Here is a 21961-nt window from a genome sequence, read left to right on the forward strand (position 1 = left end):
AAACACTATCGCCTTCTTTATCTTCCCCGGTGGGAAGTGGCTTTCGGCGGGGAGGAGGGAGACGTTCCAAACTAATGGCCCTGAGTCACGGCCTGGCATGTTAGATAGAGAGATAGCGCAGATCCCATACACACACACACGAGAATCTCCTCCACTGTGTCAGTTTCACCCCCCCCCCCCATAGACTCTGTAATCTGTTCTGTAGGGATTGAGTTTCTCCGGGGCATGTCAGTTTCACTCCCTTCACCTCGTGTCGATTCGCAGATGCTCACTCGAGACATTCTCGCAAGAGTGGGGCTTGGGCTGTGGTTGCGCAGCGCTCCATCGCCCGCCAGGACCTGGCTCCCGGTACCGTTGCCCTACACGCACCCCATCCCTGCCAAGCAAGGGAAAGGGAGGCGGGACGGGGAGAAATTGTGAGCGTGGGTGTGTGAGAGAGAGTCCCTGACAAGGCGGATCCGATTTTCACAGTCCACTAGCAGAAAGTATGCAAAGCCAAATCCCTTGACTCCTTCGCAAAACATCGTGTGAGGCAGAAAGGCTTGCAAGCGTCCGGGTGTCTTTCATTAGCCTGCCGAGACCTTTTTCAGTGTGCTAAACCTTTAGGAATATGTACACCGACTGGAAGGCTTGCGTTCCCTATTTTGTATGGCGGGGCGGGGGGGGGGGAGTATCTCGTAAACAATAAATCAAGAACTTGCTGGAGGTAACTTACTCCTTATCAGCCAGTCTGCCGTAACATGGCGTTTTGTTTGTTTAATTTGATGGGCAAAGGAACTGTCTTTCAGTTTCCCTGAGTATTACAAAAACAGGTGCATCCCAGAATCTCGCCTTCTGTCTAAACCTATTGAACAGAAACTGCCATTGTTTTCAATGCAATTTTTCCAAGCTAAAGATGTGCAAAACTGGGGTGCTGACATCTTTTTAAATGATTTCAGGAGGAATGTGGGTGTTTTCCTTGAAGCTTTAATAGTAACAGTTAGCAACAAGCCCCTAAACAGCTAAGCAGAAATAAAAAAACAAATTTCCAATCTTGTTATATCTCGTCTGGGTGACTCCTAACCCAGTTATCCCAAAAATATTTCTATTTAAGCAGATTTCCCTCCAATTGCACTTCCAAGTATCTAACTTCATGCATCTTATTTACATACTTCTTCTGATGGAGACTCATGAGTGAAGTTGCTTATTGGGAAATAAGCCTTATTTATTTCAGCTTATTTCTTTGGTGTATTTAGGATCTGGATGTTAAACGGTTTCTGCCCACCTACCTTGGGGTAACTGGGTTGTGAACACTGCTGTGCTGATATATGTGTTGCGCATGGTGGTTCCTCATGGCATTTTATTCAACAATTAACTATAAGAATAATATCTCAAACCCAGCTAGATCGAGCTCAAAAATCTATCAAAGGAGTATTTGGAGAATGGCCGACTCTATACAATCGCCTTGTGTGGTATCCTACCTTGCAAGAGTCTTCTGCGTTGACGACTCAGCAGCTGCTCCTGGCCGGCCTTAACATTTGCGACCCAGTGATCTGCAGAATTCATTGTGAGTCTGCTTTTCAGTGCTTTCCATCCTCAACAGAGTGCACACAGTTCGACGCTACCTGCCTCACTTCATAGAGAAGTGGGTAGATCGTGTCTTCCTACAGAAGTAGTGCTTTTCACCCATTTGCCAGGAGTTACCTGACCATTTCCAACTTTTCTTTCCGGTGGGCTTCACAAGTTTTGAAAAGCAGATATTCAACAAGTGGAGCTCCCCCCTGCTTTTATATTAATTCCATCAGATACATGCTTCACCTGCTGAATTTCTGCTTGTTGTGCAACTGTACAAGGAACTCTGCCGGTTTACAGTCTTCGAATACATCCTGCTGGGGTTTCAGGTTTTCCCCCATTGTGACCTATAGACGAACTATGCCCGTGCAAGGTTTTACCTTGCTAGCTTGTCTGAAAGATGACTAGATATTATATTAACTAATGAATTAATCTATTATATTATAATTATATTATATGATTTTCGTTAAGCCTGTGACACAACCCAAGCCCCTAACTAAACCCGAGTACGCATGACTGCAGCAATCGCAGACTTAATTTATGCCGGCCTCCATTTCACTTGCCTTCCTCTCTGTCTTCCTTGCATTGCTTTCTAGGTTGTGGCCCCCTCGGAACTGAGATTTACCCTCTTTGTAAAACGCTGTGTTCGTGAATGGCGCTTTATAATAAACGGATGGATGGATGGATGGATTGACTGATTGATTGATAAAGATGCCCATATTTATATTTGTCTGGAAACCATGGTCTCATTCTAGCGATTTCCTCCGCTATCAATTTTTTTTATGCTTAACAAAATCTATGAAGAATTCGACTTTATCTAGAACATGTCTTCTCCTTTTTCAACAAATTCTACCTATCCTTTGTTTCGAATAGGGAGTCGCATTCCTACATATCCTAAATATTTAAGATTTTAAAAATGAGTTATCAATGAGATGAACGGAATATTGCTCTAGTAGCACCCAATATTTATTTATTTATTTATTCATTATTTTATTTTATTTTATTTTATTTTATTTTATTTTATTTTATTTATATACCGCCCTTCCGAAATGGCTCAGGGCGGTTTACAATATGTTACAATATGTTATGAATGCACTTTGCCAGTATCTGCGGAAGTAGTCTATGCAAAATATTTGCCCTCGTTGTCAGGTATAAGCTTTATTTATCAAACGAGCTCATACAGTGCAAGCCGAGCGGAGTGTATTTGAACTGGCGCCTAATGTCCCCTAAAGTGTTAAGAAGCCAGAAGCAATGTCAACAAGACCATTTTCTCCGGTAGCTTCTGCAGTCACGAAAAGGGGGGAGGCGGAGGAAGCAGGAGGAAATCTACAAAGATTTACTCAAGGAACTGCTAATAGCCTGTTGCTGGAATCCTAGCTCTTAATACATCCACAACACTTGAAGTGCTGGCGCTCAATTAGTGCCAAGGTATCAGAAACTCCGTTTATAAACAGAGACCTCGGGCAGATTGCAAGCAGTCTCAGAACAGAACAAGCCACCCCCATCCTCAGGGGGAATTAAATCAACTATCTAAAATCACAGAGTGGTTTTGCGACTGCTTTATTTTTAAGATAAAATGTTTAAAATTACTGTAACCATAAGTCGTCAACACTTATTAATTGTTGAGCAGAAATCAAATGTACTTTTTAAAAAAAGCTTTGAGTGAATCGAGGCAGGAAGAAGGTTGTTTTTCAGCCTTTCAAGAGCCAGTGAATGGGTGCTTACATCAATAAATGAACAAAATTGGAAACAATATGAGTTTCTGCAACGGAACAGACTAGTTGTCTACTCTCTCTCTCTCTCTCTCTCTCTCTCTCTCTCTCTCTCACACACACACACACACACACACACACACACACACACACACTACATTTGCATATTCTGTCCTTTCTCCAGATGAGGAAGAGATATGAGTGTGATACTAGTAAGATGCCCAAAGGGCTAAAAAGCTATAGGAAAGTAATTCTTTTCTGCTACACTCTATACCAAATTGTATCAGGAATATAAAAGTTACATTGACCAGAATATACACTCTCCCTGCCCGGCAATAAATGGCTCTCATTCTGAAGGTGTCATTGATTTGACCTTTTCCCACTATATCTAAAGAAGAAGCGGTGGCATGGATGAGCTCCACTGCTAAACGACTGGTTGGTTCAATGTAATACCTATATAGTTCGTTTTACCTCTTCTGTCTGAAGCATATTTCAAAAACAAATGTCTCAGCTGTTTCAAAGTTGACATCATTGCCCAAGATCGTTTACTCAGAGTGAGATCCAAACACAGGATGATGAAGATTTCTTTAGAAGAGCGCATACCATATGCTTGCCCCTCCGGCCCTTGCCCCAGACCTTGCCGTGCTGTTGTAGGCATAGACCCGCTCACCCAGCCTGCGCACAGCTCCCTTTGATTTCAGCGGCACCAGCACAGGAGGAAGAAAGCTTTCCCCAACATGGAAGTGCAGCCCTGATGAACAGAAGCAACTTTTGGTGCTGCACTTCGGCCTGTTATGCAACTGTTAAATGCACAGTTGCCTTGTGGATTTGTTTTAAGTGACAACTCTCTAGACCAAAGGCATGGAGGTGGGGTGGGGGAGGACACTGGAGCCCAAATGGAGAGCGCTTTTGGGGCTCTGTGCTGTGCCCGCAGCCAGCAAAGGCTACGGAGGCCGAAGGAGGCCTCGTTTGCTGCCCACTTTCCCAGCTCCTCCCGACGGCCGCAGCGGCACCCCTAGTCTTGTGATGCGGGCTTTTAGCCCCCCACCCCTTTCTCCCTCAGGACTCTGCTTGGGCTGCGCTGCTAGGAGGCTGCTAGGCCTCGCCTGGGCCGGGAAGCCCCCGAGCCGCAGCCTGTCAGGCCTGGCTCATCCATCAGGCGGACACTGAGCAGACGCGCCCAATCTGGCCGGGCGAGTGTTTGCTTTTCCCGCCATTATTGCGGCCCTGCAGCTCTTTTTGTTGATACTGCAGTGCGAAAAAGTGCTAATGTCCATTCATCAGGGGGGCGTCCGCCGAAGCGGGCTGTAAACAGGGTGAGGCCAGAGCGCCCATTTGGAGTATTAGCAGCGAGACCTCGCCAGGAGATAAAGCGCCGGATAACGTTCTCTGGCTCCCGGCTGCATTAAGCGAAAGGCGGGCGAGGGAGCAGCCTCGCCTCTGCGGCCCATTAATCACCCGCGGCGCCCCGCTCCCGGCCTCAGCTGCAGGCAGGGCGGGGATTCCCACCGACGCCGCAGCACACCATCAATAACACTTTATGGGGAGGCGCGCCGGCGGATCCCAGGACCCGCCCTCTGGGCCCGAGGGAGGAGAACACGCTACGTAGCAACGACGGGATTGGGCGGCGGACCCCGAAAGCCTTGGGATGCGTCTTCCTCCGTGACGTAATGACTACTACGTTCGACTTGTTTCTGTGCCATTATCGAAGCTGCTGCTGCTGCTGCCGCAATCTCGGTCACCTCTGTGTTGTCCTCTGGTACTCTCGAATAAAGTCTGGCTGATTGATTGTAGGCGGGATCCTGTAGTCGAATACTTTAGGACTGCTGGGCATGAAGGCTACTACAGGCTTATTCCCACATAATCTGAGAGAAAGCATTGAATATACAATTGGGCTATATGGGTCTCCCTGCCAGGTTTTGAGCCAAATGACTTCCTGGTCTACCCGGTAGAGTGGCTGCCCAGGGTACTTTTCAGATCTATTAAGTTCCTTTAAATCTTTTATTTGGAGGTTGTAACTGGTGAAAGTCAGTGGTAGCACGGGGGGGGAATCGGGAGGGGCCACAGAAGGGACAAAGTGCATTGTTCCACATATTAGATTACAATAACATGTAACAAGCTTCCACATATTAGATTTCTGAAACAGAAGTGGGAGGTTGGTGCAGGGCAAACTACTAGTGTGTGTGTGTGGGGGGTCTTGCCCTCCCCTGCCCCCAGTCACCCTTGGTGGTTAATCTATTCACCTGTTGGCTCAAGCTGTTGCTTAGGCACAGGGAAGAAACCGAGGTGGAATTTTACTGTAGGAGGTACTCCTACAGTCATTAAACGAGTTTTAATTTTAATTAAAATTAAACAAATCATTAAACAATTCCCTGGCTGATTAATTAGACTAGGGCCTTGAAAGGAGGTCTCCCAGATCTTGTTTCTGGAGGTTAATGGTATCTCATTATTGTGAATAATTGACTACAGTAAAGGCAGTTGTGAGTGTAACAGTAGTACAGTACCACTATTGGTAATAATTATTGCATTCTTTTTGAACAATGAGAATCTGTCTTTTGGTTCTAAACCTGGAAGGCCTGCTTAGCACTCACTATTCACCTGTATAACTGGAGTTATGGTGACCCACCTCACAGGTACATGGGGGGGGCACTAGATAGCTCCTATGAAACATTTTGCACAAAACTGATATGTCATATGTTTTGTTGTTCATAATAATATCACATATGGCACCATACATTGATAGTGAAGTCTTGTCATCTGGGCTAGATCCTGACCTTAGTTGAAACTGTCCATCATCTGATTTTTCTACAAGCTGGTTGGCAGCTATGTGTCATGCTGACAAAGCCAAGCAAACAGCACTAGCCACAATCCAATACTGTTAAAATTCATTTGAATTCATGATTCAAATGGAAACTCATTGATTTAATCACATGTTGGATTGTGATCATTGTACCTGAAGTGATTTATGGCATTAAAGTTCTGTCTGTTGCATTTGACTTGTGAAGGCCATACCTACAATTCATCACAATGTCATCAAGTAAAGAACAACCCTTAGACCAGTGGTTCTTAACGTGGGATCTGCCAGATGTTGCTGAACTACAACTCCCAGCATCCCCAGCCACAAATGCATATAATTCTTAATTCAGGAGATTCTTTCATACTTGCCATACTTTTTATTACCAAATCTTTCAGACTGGGAACTCCCATCACCACCACCAACCCAGAACTTCAACAGCACACAGTCACAATAACTGAAACCATAAGAACTGCCACAGCTGTGGTCACGTCAAGTATATTGTCACACTGAGGGTTTTTATTGCCAGCAAGACACTTATGAAGGAGTCCTTGCCTGCTGAGTAATATAAAAAGGCCCTTAAGAGATGCTCCAAATCCAGCAAATGGGGTTTTGTCCTCATTGTCCTCATTTTCTTTTCATTTAGTGGAAAATCTCAGTCCTATCTCATGAAAGCTTATTTAAATTGCAGAATATTGTGATGAGGGAAAGATCTGAACTTACGCTGGAAAGGATGGGCCATGTTGCTTGACAGATCACTTGGCTGCCACATTTGGGATACCTCATCATTGCAATGAAGATCCAGTTTGTTTTAGATTAGTTTTGTTCTGAACACCATTGCCTGAAAGAAAAGTTCTGCGATTTGAGCTTCAATAGCTGAAATTCCAAATGTGAAGTCCACCAGATGATAGTTTGGCCTAAGCTTTTTAATAGGTTTCAACACTGTTTTAATTAGACATATGATTCCAAAGCAGGGGATCTTGGGAACTGGAAGTTCTGTGAAAAGTCTGGGGATATCTGTCAGGGAACACAAAGCACTCTGCAAATCCAAATTGCAAAAGTCCCTTGGGGAAAGGCATGGAGATTAAGCTGGTTCTAGTGTAGATGTGCTTGGAGTCAAGGCCTGCTTGCTTATAAGCAAAATGGAATGGAGTACGGTTCTCAAACACAAACCAGTTTGCTGTTCCACTATATTTGGCCCAAATAAATCAGAGATATAGGAGAACAGCCTGAAACGTGGTGAATTGGATGAATCTGGATTAGATGCATTCTGGCTAATGAAGTAAATTTAAAAATGGAGAGAGAGAGAGAGAGAGAGAGAGAGAGAGAGAGAGAGAGAGAGAGAGAACAGCACTGCTGTATCAGGCCCAAGGCCTATCTAGTCCAGCATCCTGTTTTACACAGTGGCCCACCAGATGCCTCTGAGAAGCCCATAGGAGGCAAGAGGTGAGGGCATGACATCTCTCCTGCTGTTGCTCCCTGCAACTGGTATCAAGAGGCATCATGCCTCTGAGGCTGGAGGTGGTCAATAGCCACCCGACTAGTAGCAATTGATAGACCTCTCCTCCATGAGTTTGTCTAAGCCCCTTTTTAAGCCATCCAAGCTAGTGGCCATCACCACATCCTGTGGCAGAGAATTCCATAGATTAAATATATGCTGTGTGAAAAAGTACTTCCTTTTTGTCAGTCCTAAATTTCCCAACCTTTGGTTTCATGGGATGACCCCTTGTTCTAGTGTTTTGAGAGAGGGAGAAAATTTTGTCTCTGCCACTCTCTCTACTACTCCATACATAATTTTATATACCTTGATCATGTCTCTCCATAGTTGCCTCTTTTCCAAAGTAAAGAGCCCCAGATGCTGTAGCCTAGCCTCATAAGGAAGGTGCTCCAGGCCCCTGATCATTTTGGTTGCCCTCTTCTGCACCTTTTCCAGTTCTACAATATCCTTCGTAAGATTCAGTGATCAGAACTGTTCTCACTACTCCAGATGTGGTCACACAATAGATTTGTATAAGGGCATTATAATACTAGCATTTTTATTTTTAATCCCCTTCTTAATTATTCCTAGCATGGAATTTGCAACTTTTTCACCATTGCAGCACACTGAGTCACACTTTCAATGAGCTGCCCACCACCACCCCAAGATGTCTCTCCTGGTCAGTCACTGACAGCTCAGCTCCCATCAGCATATATGTGAAGTGCGTGGGGGGGGGTTTGCCCCAATATGCATCACTTCATACTTGCTTACATTGAGCCGCATTTACCATTTTGTTGCCCACTCAAACTCCTCACAATCTCTTTTGGAATTCACGACCCTAAACAGTTGTTTAGTGTCATCTGCAAATTTGACCACTTCTCTGCTTACCCCAACTTCTAGATCATTTATGAACAAGTTAAACAGCACTGGTCTCAGTACAGATCCCTGGGGGACCTGTAGAAAGGAAGGAAGGAAGGAAGAAATACTACTTTATTTTTGCAGAAAGGTTCGAACATTTCTTGAACAAGGAGAGATTAAATGTTGGGAGGTGGTCTTGCTCCAGCTCCCCCTTTTCCTTCCCCTCCCTTTGGCCTTCCAATTTAAATAGATATTTTGGGCTTCTCTATACACACTAATCTCTCAAACTGTCATCGCAAACTTCGGCTCCTATAGAGTAGCCCCCAAATCCCTCCCAGCACAAGAATTTTAATTGAATCGGATGTTACCGCTTCCATTTTCTTGCGAGATAAAAGTGGATTCCACGTACTCTGGAAGGAATCGACGGAAGGAAAACAGTTTGCACAGCCGAACAGGGCTGTTGTTTGCGAGAAGTTTCTTCCCCTTGCGTAGGATAAGTTTTCAGAAGGGACTTCAAAATTGTCGATCATCCGCGGCAGCCAGGAAACAGAACAGAGGAAAGGGGTGGAATGGGATTTGGCGGGGGCGCGGGGGAGAGCCATAACCCTAATGGAAGCAATTAGTTTCAGATAAGCTCAAGTATTGTTCACCAGTATTGGCAAATCCATGCCCGGCCAGTTTCGCCCGTGGTCTGCAGCAGGCAAACCCACTTAGGCTAGATAAAGCAAAGCCAATCGGCGTGTCCTAAACGCAGTAAAAACTTCAATAGGGCATGATGATGGGCATAAATCGCCCTTTAAAAAAGGAGGAAGAGATTATTATATTGGCAGGGAATTAATGAATAGTTCTGAGTGAAGATGTATTGGATCGTATATCCGATCCTATGCTTTTTTGCTCAGAAGTAAGTACCATTGGTTCCGTGCAGCTTATTCTCTGTAATAAAAAGGCTGCGATCCTAAAGTACCTGCCCAAGGCTGCGATCCTAAAGTACATTTCGCTTGGAGAAAGCACAATTGTACGCAGAGGAAGTGGTTCACACTATCTACTAAGCCAGAAATCAATTGCAATTGCCTTCATAGGATTTAAATTAAACTGAAGTTCAATCTATAGGATTTTCTTCCTAATATGTTTAAGAACAGGACGATCAGGAAGTGGATTACGTCTGAGTTTAAAAATGCATTGGATGGTAAGATTTACAGGCATCTGCTTCAGTACTTAGGCTTAATTGTGTTGTGAATAGAGCTGTACATATGTCTTTCACTGCAGTAACACAAGGCGAAAGTGGGGTGTGTGAGATGTGTAGGGGTGAATGTAGGTTTGCACAGAACGGAGCGGCGACATCCTACCTTGATTGTATTCAGCGCGTTGATATGAGGCTGTTCGCCCTCCTGGTAGCATCTTTTCCAAAATTACCGATAAGGCACAGGCCTCCTGGTATAACTCCTGTACAGTATAACACTTTCTGGCCACCAAATGTGGGTGTTTATTTAATTATTTCCTATATTTATAGACCGCCTTTCAGCCATAATAGCTCCCAAGGCGGTTTCCATTAAAGACAAATTACAATAAAACAAAAAATGTAAACAATTCAGATGTAACAACCAAGAGGCAATAAAGTCAGATGTGCATCCTCCCAGATAAACATCCCAATGAGTTAACCTGGAAATAAGACATTGTTGCAATCAAATTCCCTTCCTAATACGGCTGTGATTCTAAACATACTCAGAAAAAAATCCCACGGAACTCAGTGGGACTTACTCCGAAGTAATATTTACTCCGAACTGAGTATTAAGTTTCGTTGAACTCAGTGGTGTTTCTGAGTTCACATGCATAGGATCATATTGCAGTCACCGCCTGTAATGCACAATGAGCCCCTTTCCAAAACTGAGACCATTTCATTGATTTTTCTCTTTTGTGGATTGTGCGCATGGAAGTCAGAGGTGAGTTAAGGTAATGTTTTGCAGAGGAGCACCAAGACTGGTTCCTGGTTTGTCTTTCCAGGCGTTCTCTACGATTGTTCTCTGAGTTTGTGCACATATCCTCAGAAATGACTAGGCAGCTGTGTCTCTCTGTGGACCTTAAAACAAGCTGCCGTGAAGCGGTAGGAATGAAAATGACTGGCACCCGGAGTCAAATTTGTTGTGGATCAATCGTTTCACAGCCCGCCCCCCTCCTCAAACCCGACCCTATCCATCATGCAACTGTAATCTGAAATTCAGTCCCACAGAGTTCAATGGGATTAATGTCCTAGTAAGTGTTTTGTGCATTGCAGCCTCAGAGGCACCACTGTGCGGAAGGATTGGGACAGCTCGCACGCACGCACTCACACGTGTATCAGATAACAGGTGATTATTGTCCAGAAGCTCCTATGTCACTGCTTGTTATTATTATGCTATAAAAAATAGCTGTGTTTTTTAGTGTTATGAAAAATGCTCTTCTGAGCTCCCCACCCCTCCAATCTAAGGTCGATTATATCCCAAAGCCGGCCTTTGAACCTTGCCAAGATTAGAATCCCCCCCCAACCCCGAAATCTCCCTCCCTCCACCCACACATTGAACTTCTGTGGAGCTCTCCCGTGCAGCCATGCTGCTTTTTTAAAAAGCCCCCAGTCCCGTCCCGTCCTCCCCCACTCTCAGCCGAAAGAGCCGCGTGGATCTGCCTTGTCGGCACCGACCCACGTACCGGCACTGTCCGGCCTTGGAAGGAGGTGTTGATAACTCCCAGGCAAACTCACCAGCGGACGACTCTCTTCCGCTCTCCGTTTCCGTCTTTCTCTGCAGCTCCGCCGCCAATCCCTGCGCTTATCGGTCTTTTTTCTGATTTAAAAGATCGCCATTAGCGAGCGAGGTGGGTCTGGCGGGGCGAGCCTGCCGTTCTCCACAGAGAAGAGTTTTCCAAAGCCTCCCCGCACCCAATTCTTTCTTCCCATTAAGATTTCCTTCATTTTCACAGCCACCACTGCGCTCTCTCTGCTCCACGCTGGGTCAGGCCCTGACTGATGACTGGCTTCTCCGGGTTTGTGAAGCAATGCATCAGTAGAAGTGCTTCTTAAGGGCCTGCTGCGGTCACCCACATTTCACCGCCATCCACCACAAGAGGCAAGGCTCCGGCGGGAGCGGAGATGATCCTTAAGGCCTGAGTCAGAAAGCCAGGGGGTCTCGTGCCTCGGAGGAATCTCGACTTCTGGCCTTCCCGCTGGTGGTCCTGAAATGCTCTTAAAAGCCAACAGCAGCCAGGTGTGGCCTTAAGAGGGATGCACCCAATTCGGGTCTTGTTCTTGTTATCCCCCCTTTTAATTTCTGACTAATTCCTTATAGCCTTATTTCTGACTAATTCCTTCTCATCCCCACTATATGGCAGAGATCATAAGCAGGGCAGGGTGACAGCGAGGAAGCCTGTGCGTCGGACCCGGAAGAACACTCCAGCTTCTGGCCAACTCATGGGTTCTGCACCTTGTGTGGTCAGAGAGGCTATTGCTAGCTACAATTAAATGAGCCTTTTGGCTCAGTGTGCATTGTTTTTATTTTATTTTACTCAAGAGATTAATGTCTTGTATCGATAACGCTGCTGACGTTAACCATGTGGAAAAGAGAAAATGAATAGCGATGGAAAATACATTGCTTTCCCTCAGTTTAATAATTTTGAATGCTATGCCAGATCAGATCAATGATCTAACTACCCCACAAACTCATACTGAGTAGCTCCCCAACCATAGTCTAAAAGGAACTATCCAAAGGCTGATGCAAACTTGCAGGATAAGCAAACAACTTGGACATTCTCTTTTTCGGTCAACGCCCGCCCTCCGCCCCACCCCCACCCCTTTCTTCATCGCTTCGCTTCTAATTCCCCACAGCCGGCCTGATTCCAGATCTATCGCTGGAAAAACGGGTTAACCCTCTCCCCCCGCCACCCGAAGAAACTTCCTATCCCAGCCCTCTTGACACCGAATTCAGGTCACCGTATTTGCCTGACGCTTTGCTTGCGGCCTGTTTATGCAATGTGACTGCATGATAGATGGCCTCAGATCGAGCTTTTGTACACAGCTGGCCTCTCGGCCCGGAGAAAGCCGGCGAGCACCGGACGTCTTGCCTTTAACTGCGCTTTTCCGAGTTCTGTGACTATATTAGGTGGGCCTGGAACGCGGCATCTCTTCGGCCCTGGCGCCCGGGCTGGCCAATGAGGAGCCCCCCGCGCCGGCCGAGTCCCGCCTCCTGCTCCCTTGTCGTCCTGCCTCTCTCTCTACCTGCCTCCAGTGTTCAAGCCAAGGCTGGGAGTTGCTCTGCTATGCGCCCTTTGGAGAGCGGGCGCTCGCCGCGGGCACCTGATCTGCGTTTCCACGCGGCTGGGCTCGGGTTGCAGCCTCCCCTGCGGCGCCCACGATGTTCCCCAGCCCCGTGACCACGACGCCTTTCTCCGTCAAGGATATTTTGAGCCTGGAGCAACATCCTAGCGGCTTGGCTTCCATGGAGCTCTCGGCTCTGGGCTCGCCCTCCTCCTGCATGCTGGCCACCTTCAAGCAGGAGGCTTACCCAGCCGAAGAAGCCCCGATCCCAGACCCTCCCGCCAGTCTTTCCACACACAGCGGCAACGCTTTCCCCGGCGCCTTTTACGCCAAGAACTTCATGGAAATGGACTCGGCCAAGGAGCCCAAAGGGGACAAGAAAGGTAACAAAGCCAATCCGAGAAACCAAGAGGGCCCCTTGGGCTGCCTTGCTGAGCATCCCTTGCTGAGCAGGGGAACTGGGAGGCGGGGAGCTCCTAGAGGCCCAACGGGGAAACTCCCAGTGTCGGAGGCAGCTACAAATGCAGGCGACTGCCTGGTTCGCGGGCCTTCTGTCTGATTCGGACAGAGTCAAGCGAAGCTACAGATCTCCCAGACCGTGGAAGGAAGCCCCCACGCTTTGGGCCTCCAATCCCTGCTCATTAACAGGGCTAGCTGAATAAGCCAGGCTGGGGAGCCGTGATATTCTCGCTCCCCCCAGTGATGTAGTTGCCAGTTCAGAAGTGCAGAAGGCGCTCTCCATCATGACAGCCCCCATGGTCATGCCCACCCCCACAGTCAGAGAAGCCGAGAAGCACCGGCGGCCCTCGGTCCATCCGTGTCCCGCCTCCACTACATCCCTGGTTTTTCCTCGTTCGTGACTCGTTCCCAAGTAGCTGAAACGGCAGAGGTTGAAAGAATCAAACGCAGTAGGATGTTTCTAAGAAACAGGGGTGCAGAAGATCTGGAATTTGGGAGGGAGAAAGGGGACGAATTGATCCCAAGCAGGGCTGCTACAGTAGTCAGCGATTATAGGCGCTATAGCCCAACCTCTGGGCCGAAGTTGTGCAGCCCTGATCGAAATGATACCTGTTTAGGGTGATTCCATTTAGCTGCCAGTTTGCAGCGCCTGAACGTGATTCATTCCAGCGAAGCAGATAGGGCTGGAACGCTCCTTTTGAGCAAGTACCTCGCTCTCCCTCAAGATGTACACTCGGTGTATACATTTTTGTAGGGGTTTTTTTTCCCCTTTTGATAAACAAACATAGCAATATTGTTATAATGTTTAATAGCGTTTATATCGCTCTTTTAAGCGTCTTTCGAAGGGGCTTCACATGCATTACCCTGCTCCATCTTTTAGCGGGGTCCTGTAAGGTAGGTCAGTATTATTATCCCCATATTGCAGATGTGAGGAGCTGTGACTTGCCCAAGGCCATCTGCTGAGTGGAGACATTTGCGCCGGGAACAAGTTCGACTTCCTGATCCCGAGCTCAGGGTACTTCCAGTCCAGAAGGGGTGTTTACTTCGGGATGCTCACATTTTTTCACTCACTCTTTAAGGGGGTTCACACACTGTCCTCATTCATCCATTGCAAACCAATCGGATGTATGTTTACTCAGGGGTAAGTCTCACTGGGGTTCAATGGGACTAACTTCCAAATAAATGTGTACAGAATTGCAAGCAACCTTAGCCAGGCGGAATATCAGTTCTTAGGCAGCTAAAGAATCCTGCTGCTTCTTTCATAACCTGCTTATCTTTCCCCAAGAATCGCAACGATGAAAAAATACTATTACTCTTAATATTAATAGATTTATTACTATCAATATTATGACGATTTTTGTTCACAATAATATGAATATTATCTCTATCGATAACATTATAATTAGCACTCACAATAATTTTGATTGGATAGAATCTAGCTTTTGTACTTATCGTGGTGGCAATGCACTTGGAGAACCGCTTTGCATCTGCAGAATACTTCCGATCCCTTAATCCTACAGAATAGGGACCACTTACTCCAAAATTGTCTGGCGTCTATAAAACCACTTCAGGCTCTTCCGGCAGTTTTTCTCACTGAGACTTTCCCCCAATTAATGAACCGAGGAGCGCAGTTTCACACCCCAACGCTTCCTGGAAGAATGTCCTACTGAATTTTCCAAATAATTCCGACTGGAGTTATTTCCAAATAAACCGCATTCGTTTTCAAATTCGGCTAACTAGGTGTGGACATCATCTGGTTCGAATCTTGATAGACGTACGCACGCACGCACACACAGCACAGACCAGAGAAGTTCCCTCGAAGTCCTTCAACGTTCTTCTCTGGTTTGTTAAGTCCTTCTCTGGTTTGTTAAGGTTCCAAAGGTTACCATTGACGGCTATGTTTTCGGCCTTAACTTTTCTGGCACTCAGTTCCAATATCATGTGTTTAAGTTGACTCAAATAAGGAGCAGCCCCCTTTAAAACGTACCTTATGCAACCGGTTATAGGAAAAAGAACATCCTTTGGAGTCTATTAATAGGTTATCGCCAACTCACGGGCAATCTGGGTACAGTGTAGGTAAGTATAAATGCAGACATTATGTTCAAAGCAACTGCAGTACCTCCTGTCTTTAAACTGCGTTTGATGGGACCAGTACCTAGGTTCACTTTTAAAGTGAAGATATCTATGTACAGTCATTCACACAAATACAAGTACATGTCACGTGTACAGACACAGGGGTGTAGTTATAATTGAGTGGATGGGTTCAAAGAACGCCCCCAGCTACTGAGGAACCCCACGTTTATCCCACCCTCTTTTCTTCATTATCTCCCTCACTCCCAGAGGCCACCAGGGAGAGGGGTGAGCATGGGCGCTCTCTGCCCTAGCTACCTCCCCCCATACAGACTTCTGTACACACGTGAATGTATGAACAGGGCTTAGCCGTTTTGGGGTTTCCTGTTTCCAGTTACTCCGGAGTCTTTTGAGAGGACGGACAACCAGTGGAGCTCCATTTCGTGCCCATTCCGAGCAGGCTGTTTGCTGGGCAGGCTAGGATTTGGATGTCAGGCCCAGCATTAACAGATCAACTAAGGAGCCTCGGGTGCCAAATATTTTGCGTAGCAGTGAGTCTCGTTGCCTTCCAGAGGCCTCGATGATCAGCTGGCTGTTGCTTCCAAGTGAATCTGTTTAGGATTCTGATGATAAACCAGCGAATAAGGCAAGCAAATCTGCGCTGGGAAAGCAGAAGGAAGCCCTCTGGTCTTTGGTCCTCCCCTTCCCCTTACTTTCAAATCGTTATCCTGGGAAACTGAGCATGAATGAGCTCATATCCGTGTAAACTTGGGAAGAAAATGTAAAGCTCTACCTTTATATGTACATTTACCTTTATATGTACCGGCCTAACTCCGTGGTGGGCATAATCCAGCCAACATTAAGCTCTTTGAAGCTTGACCCTAGGTTTACTCAGAAGTAAGCCTCATTTATTTCAATGAGACGTACTTTGGAGTGTATATGTTAGTTTATTAGAAGTAGCATCCCATCGATTTTAAAATTTAAAGCGGTGTAAAAATAGTTACAACTGAGTTACAATCCATTCCCCATTGAAATGGATAGATCGTGCAACTGGAGACCTTTGTAAGTGGAAAGAAATCCCCATAAGTGTCCATAGAACTGCATACTTAACAAGGTTTTTAAATGTGGCCGGGTCGATCTTTTATAATTCCAGCATCTTTGACTCGATGGAGTAGAAGTAAATTCCAGCAGACTTAATTTTTTGGAATGTGTAAGGCCCGTAACAGCCAGCAGTTGCAGCTAGACAGAAAAAAGTGGATCAAAACTTCCGACCTTTATATTTCTGCTGCAAAAGATTTTTTTCAGTATAGTCATCAACAGTAATTTTCGGGAAATGAAATGAATTTGAATTGACTGTTGTTCGGTGTATTGAATGTTAAATGGAGCAGACGAAGTGTGAATGTAAGGAACGCCCTACATGTTGTAGAACGTGTTGTCAGGAACGTGTTGCTTGTGAATGATTACTGTACAATGGTTCAATGAGAAAAAGAAATACTTTTCTGAGTAAGGTTTCCAAGTGTTAAAACACAATAGGGTAGAATAAAGCAAGCTATTGAATACACCTTTCCTTAGCAGTAAGACCTAGTGCACTAGGACCACTGTCCTCCCCACTTTCTTCGGTAATGGGATTGTTGGATCTGGGTAATGGGTGCAGTCCAGCTTGGATAAAACCAATTGGTGTTGGGGGCACCTGAGACCAGTGTGATGTAGTCCATGTTTTTTATCTACACACCTATTGAACCAGCTTTAATGACCGGCTAAATTCCGCCCAGAACTGTTTAGAGTGTAAATCCAAAGAGAAATTAGGATTGTTGCCCGAATCATCTTTTGAATTTAACCCTTTCTCAAGAATAGTCAGTCAGTCCTCAGCCAGAATAATCAGAACACTTTTGTTGTATACATTAATAGGCCAATCAAAACCAAATGTACTTGGAAGTAAATCCTTTGGATTTTTAAAGTACTTCCAAGTTATGTGTAGGACTTACTTCTGATAAAATATACATAGGATAGGCCCTAAAACTTTTAAGGATAGAATTCTAGCCCACTGATTTCTATAGAGGTGAGATTTCGATGGTTGCAGTCCATCCAGAATTAAATGTTTTTCAGTCTCAGTGGTTTAAATGGGAAAGAGTGGTTGCCATGTCTTTAATTTGTCCATTGAAATTATTGGAACTTTAGTAATTAACTTTGTCTAGATCGGCGTCATATTTATCACTTGCATTCACTTTAGCGGGCGGCATTTCTAAGTTATATAATCACATACTGTCAATTCTATATACTGGAAATGTTGGAATCTCCGCCGAACAATAAACTAACGCACAATCGAGCATTTTAGTGTAAGTGGATATATGTGGATCGGGAACACTGAGCTGTTCTGTTAATGGTAATTAGCCTTTAGAGAGGAAGGACTTGGTTATCTTCCTCTGTTTTTAATTAATTGAATTTCGAATGTTAGGCAGGAAAACAACGCACCAGGGAAGGCAATCGCGTATGTCTTCGGGTCTGGAGAGGAGGGGAAGACCCGTTCTGGAAAGTGTTTTGGAAGCAAGTTCTGTGGATTCCATTGGGGTTCATTAGGGCGGTCTCCAAGTTATCCAGCCCAGAGCGTGGACTCCGGCTCTGCGCCGAATTGTAGCTATTACGTTCTTTCCATCTTCCATGGAAATGAATGCAGAAGGCTCGGGTTCGCTCTTGAAATCCTCAGAGGATTTCCTGTGCTGTGACAGGGCCTGTCACCTGGCCCTCATCTCAGGGACCTAGGCGCGTGATTTGTGGCTGGGCCTTCGGAGTCTATCAAAGCGCCGACCTCTGACGGCTTGTTGTGTCCCGTTTGCTTCCCAGCAGAGCTCTGCGCCGCCCTCCAGAAATCCCTGGAGCAGGAGAAGAGGGACGCCGAGGACGCCGAGCGGCCCCGGCAGAGGAAGCGGAGGAAGCCGCGCGTGCTCTTCTCGCAGGCCCAGGTCTACGAACTGGAGCGCAGGTTCAAGCAGCAGAAATACCTCTCCGCCCCGGAGAGGGACCACTTAGCCAACGTGCTGAAGCTCACCTCCACGCAGGTCAAGATCTGGTTCCAGAACCGCCGGTACAAATGCAAAAGGCAGCGGCAGGACCAAAGCCTGGAGATGGTGGGCATCCCGCCGCCGCCCAGGAGGATCGCTGTGCCGGTCCTGGTGAGGGACGGCAAGCCCTGCTTGGGGGACTCGTCTCCCTACAGCTCCCCCTACAACGTCAGCCTCAACCCCTACAGCTACAACGCCTACCCGGCCTACGGCAACTACAACGGCGCCGCCTGCAACGGCAGCTACAACTGCAGCTACCCGGGCGTGCAGAGCGTCCCCCCGTCGGCCGCCGGCGGCGGCAACTTCATGAACTTCGGCGTCGGGGCGGACTTGAACCCGGTGCAAACGTCCATCCCGCAAGGGAGCAGCGGCCTGTCCACACTGCACGGCATCCGAGCCTGGTAGGCGGCGCCCTGGCCCTCGGAGGCGGAGGGCCGGTTGAGGGGCCTGCAGCCTTGGGGCTGGTTTGGGCGAGAGACCTGCTGCCGCCGCGGGGGACTCCCCAACCGTGGCGCCGGCATCGGAGAGAGGCTGGGACCTCCCTGGAAGAAGCTGTCTGCAGCGGACCCCCCTGGAGTCAAGGCGGAGGTGCTGCCCCCCATCCCACCCGGTCTCTTGACTGCCGCCGGAGGAGGAGTCCCAGGGGGCTTCCAGTCCGAGCACTAGTCCGCCAGCCTGGTCGCCCGGGGGCCTTGTTGGGAGTGGGACACATTCTTAGGTGGTCAATGGAGGCCTTCAACTTCTCCTTCAGGCCAAGATGGGCAGCTTGGACTTCTTCTCAGTTGTTTCAGCCACATTGCCACCAGGAGCAGCAGCGTACTCTTTCGATCCTGCCACCTGCACGCCAAGTAAGATTGCCAGCGTCTTACCCACGTGCCTCCTTTCCGCATCTAACGATGAGCAAAATTTCTGAGAGCGCTTGGCATTGTCAAGGTGCTGGCGGCGGGTCTCTGTTTACTAAAAGGCACCTCTCCTTCCTCTTCTTTTTAAAACGATGGAAGGGTTTGTCCAGTCTGGGTCTCTCCCTCCCCCGCCTTCGCCCAACAATGCATCCAGAAATGCACACTTTTTATTATATTTAAAAGCCTAGTGTATGTGGATCGCAAGGTCAAATTTGTGGTCGATTGATTCAGGTTTTAAAAATAGGGTTGTCTTGCTGGGTTATCCCAGAGCAGTGTGTTTCCCCCCGCTAATCGGACATGTCCGAGCTTTCTTTGTCCAGGACCTTAAGTGGTGCGACGGGACGGGCATGGGGTAGGAATTCGCCTGCCCCATCTCCAAGAGTGAAGCAAGTCAGATGCTGTTTTCGTGCCAGATCCCCGTAGAGTGATGCACTAAACCAGTGATTAATTGATAGTTTGAAATGCACTGTCTGTTCTTTGTCCAGCCGCTTGGTTTGATGTACGTTTCCCTTTTTGCTGGAACTGGGTGTCTTGTCATTAAAGAGAGTGACTTGAGTGTCTATACTTCCCTCACCCCTCCTGTTTTCCCGGAGCGGTTTGCGTGGCTAATAGTATCACGAACCCCACCAATTCGGTTAAAATGAAGCACTGGCTATGCCAGAAGGAGAATGAGGAGGGAAAAGCCTCGCCCCTGCAACTGCCGTAGAATTACTCGAAGGAAAGGCACGCTTCACATACCTTTTTTACTCGAAAGTAAGTCCCACTGTGTTCAGTAGAACTTGCAGCCTCGGAGTTCTGTGTTGCTCAGGGCTTAGGCAAGAGCAGTTCTTCATGGGCCTCTGTTCCATTTATGGTCTCTGTGAAATACACTGATATTTCTCTTTCGGAAATCTAACACTTGGGTCAAAGTTTGTCTCCCTGCCCATAGCAATGCACTTTGCCGCTCCTTTCCCATCATAGAAAGAGAGATATAAGGCCCATTCACATGTTATGTTCAACACTGTTCAATGAGTGTACAGTGTACACAGGTATAGATCTAGACACAGGTACAGTCATTCACAAGTTATGTTGAACACAGGTACAGCAGGACATTTCCTATCTGTACAGTGTATTTGAAGGGCCTGTATCCAGGTTCACTTTTAACATGAATGCAAGTAGAGTCATTCACACAAACCCATGTATACGTGTACAGACATCTGTATACTCCTACAGCATGTCCAAATGGGCCTAAAGATATACTATTCATCTGTCTGTCGGTGTGTCTGTCTACCTACCTACCTTCTGTACTGCTATTGGCACTTGCTTGAAGTCTTAGGTCAAGGCTTCCCAACTCTGGATACCTGGACAACTACAGCTCCCATCATCCCAGCCACAGTGGCTGAATGATGGGAGTTGTAGTACAAACAATATCCAGGGCCCCAGGATTGGGAACCCCTGTCTAAGGGAGTCCTTTACATCGGAGAAGAACGGGCACAATCGTGCCCAAACGGCAACATTTTAGCAGCCCTGTTCAGATATTATGTACACGTGTATTTGTGTCTGTACATGTGGTTGCATGAATTACACAGTGAATGACTGTAGCCACCTTCATTTTAAAAGTGATGTACAGGCCCCTCAAATGGTGGAGATAGGAAGTGTAGTCCTATACCCACATTCAACATACTCCATGTATAACCGAACCTGTGTACAGACCTGTAGGCTGGTACAAGTGTTGGTACAAGTGCTGAACATAACGTCTGAATAGGGATAAAGTCTTGCCGATTACAGTTAAATGTGTTTGTTTAAATATTTATCTCACTTTAGACCCAAGAAATGAAATATTTCATTTACCATTCATATTACAATAAAGTAAAACAAAAACAGAAAGTTGGCTATTGGAATAAACGGGACTAAACCCTGGCTGGACTTTGAAAATCAAGGCCATGATGACTGTGTGGACTTAGAAGTAAGTCTTATTCGTTTCAGTGGGCTTCGTTACATCTGCTTAGCATTCTGGCCTTAGGTTTAGCCTTTCTTACAACCCCAGTCAACAACCACCTAACGGCGCAGTGGGGGGAAAATGACTTGACTAGCAAGCCAGAAGTTGCCGGTTTGAATCCCCGTTGGTATGTTTCCCTATGAGAAACACCTATATCGGGCAGCAGAGATATAGCAAGATGTTGAAAGGCATCACACTGTGAGGGAGGAGGCAATGGGAAACCCCTCCTGTATTCTACCAAAGACAACCACAGGGCTCAGTGGTCGCCAGGAGTCGACATCGGCAGCACACTTCACTTTCACACTTCAACCCCATCCAGGGCACATCTACACAGAAGTAAGTTTACACGCCATTCAATGAGACTCCTCCTCCCAGTTCCGCCCATAGTCGATGATGTCCCATCAGCATCAATGTGAGTGTTGAGTAAACGGGCAGGATCGGAAAGTTTCACCTCCTGACAGGATGAACGTCTGGCATCTGGGGGCGCCGTGTTCTTTCACACCCGCGGCCAGTTCAGTCAGATCGGAGATGGCAACGAGCGCAAGCGCTCCCCTCGGATTAGGCAGACGCGAAAAGGAGCCTCGCCGGGGAAACTTGAATGTCACACCGGCCAAGGGCTAGGAGGGCCTTCCGCAGAGCTCTGGGGAGCTCCAGGGTGGCGGGTGGCGCCCGAAATGCCTGGTCGTGGTTTGACACCGATGGCTGGAGAGGGAAGGGGCCGCCCTCCCTCTTCTTTCCTTCGTGGCCCTGCTGCCGGCTGCATCCTTTTGGGCACATCCGCACGGCTGCACCTCTCCTAGGGAGGCGCGAACCGAACGT

The 21961-nt window shown here is 47.1% G+C and overlaps 1 protein-coding gene across 2 annotated transcripts; it reads left to right on the plus strand.

The window, feature by feature from the left end:
• Positions 1–12658: 12658 nt before the first annotated feature.
• On the plus strand, positions 12659–19724 carry NKX2-5 (NK2 homeobox 5). 2 transcript variants are annotated; one of them, XM_053292156.1, is made up of 2 exons: positions 12659–13057; positions 18045–19724. In XM_053292156.1, exons 1-2 carry the CDS (start codon positions 12772–12774, stop codon positions 18665–18667), a joined length of 909 nt encoding a protein of 302 aa, XP_053148131.1. In that variant the 5' UTR covers positions 12659–12771; the 3' UTR covers positions 18668–19724. The 2 variants fall into 2 exon arrangements, with proteins under 2 accessions (XP_053148131.1, XP_053148132.1); XM_053292157.1 differs by having other exon boundaries at positions 18048–19724.
• Positions 19725–21961: the final 2237 nt, after the last annotated feature.

The sequence above is a fragment of the Hemicordylus capensis genome, chromosome 2 (genome assembly GCF_027244095.1).
Source record: "Hemicordylus capensis ecotype Gifberg chromosome 2, rHemCap1.1.pri, whole genome shotgun sequence".
In the NCBI taxonomy this organism is placed as follows: Eukaryota; Metazoa; Chordata; class Lepidosauria; order Squamata; family Cordylidae; genus Hemicordylus; species Hemicordylus capensis.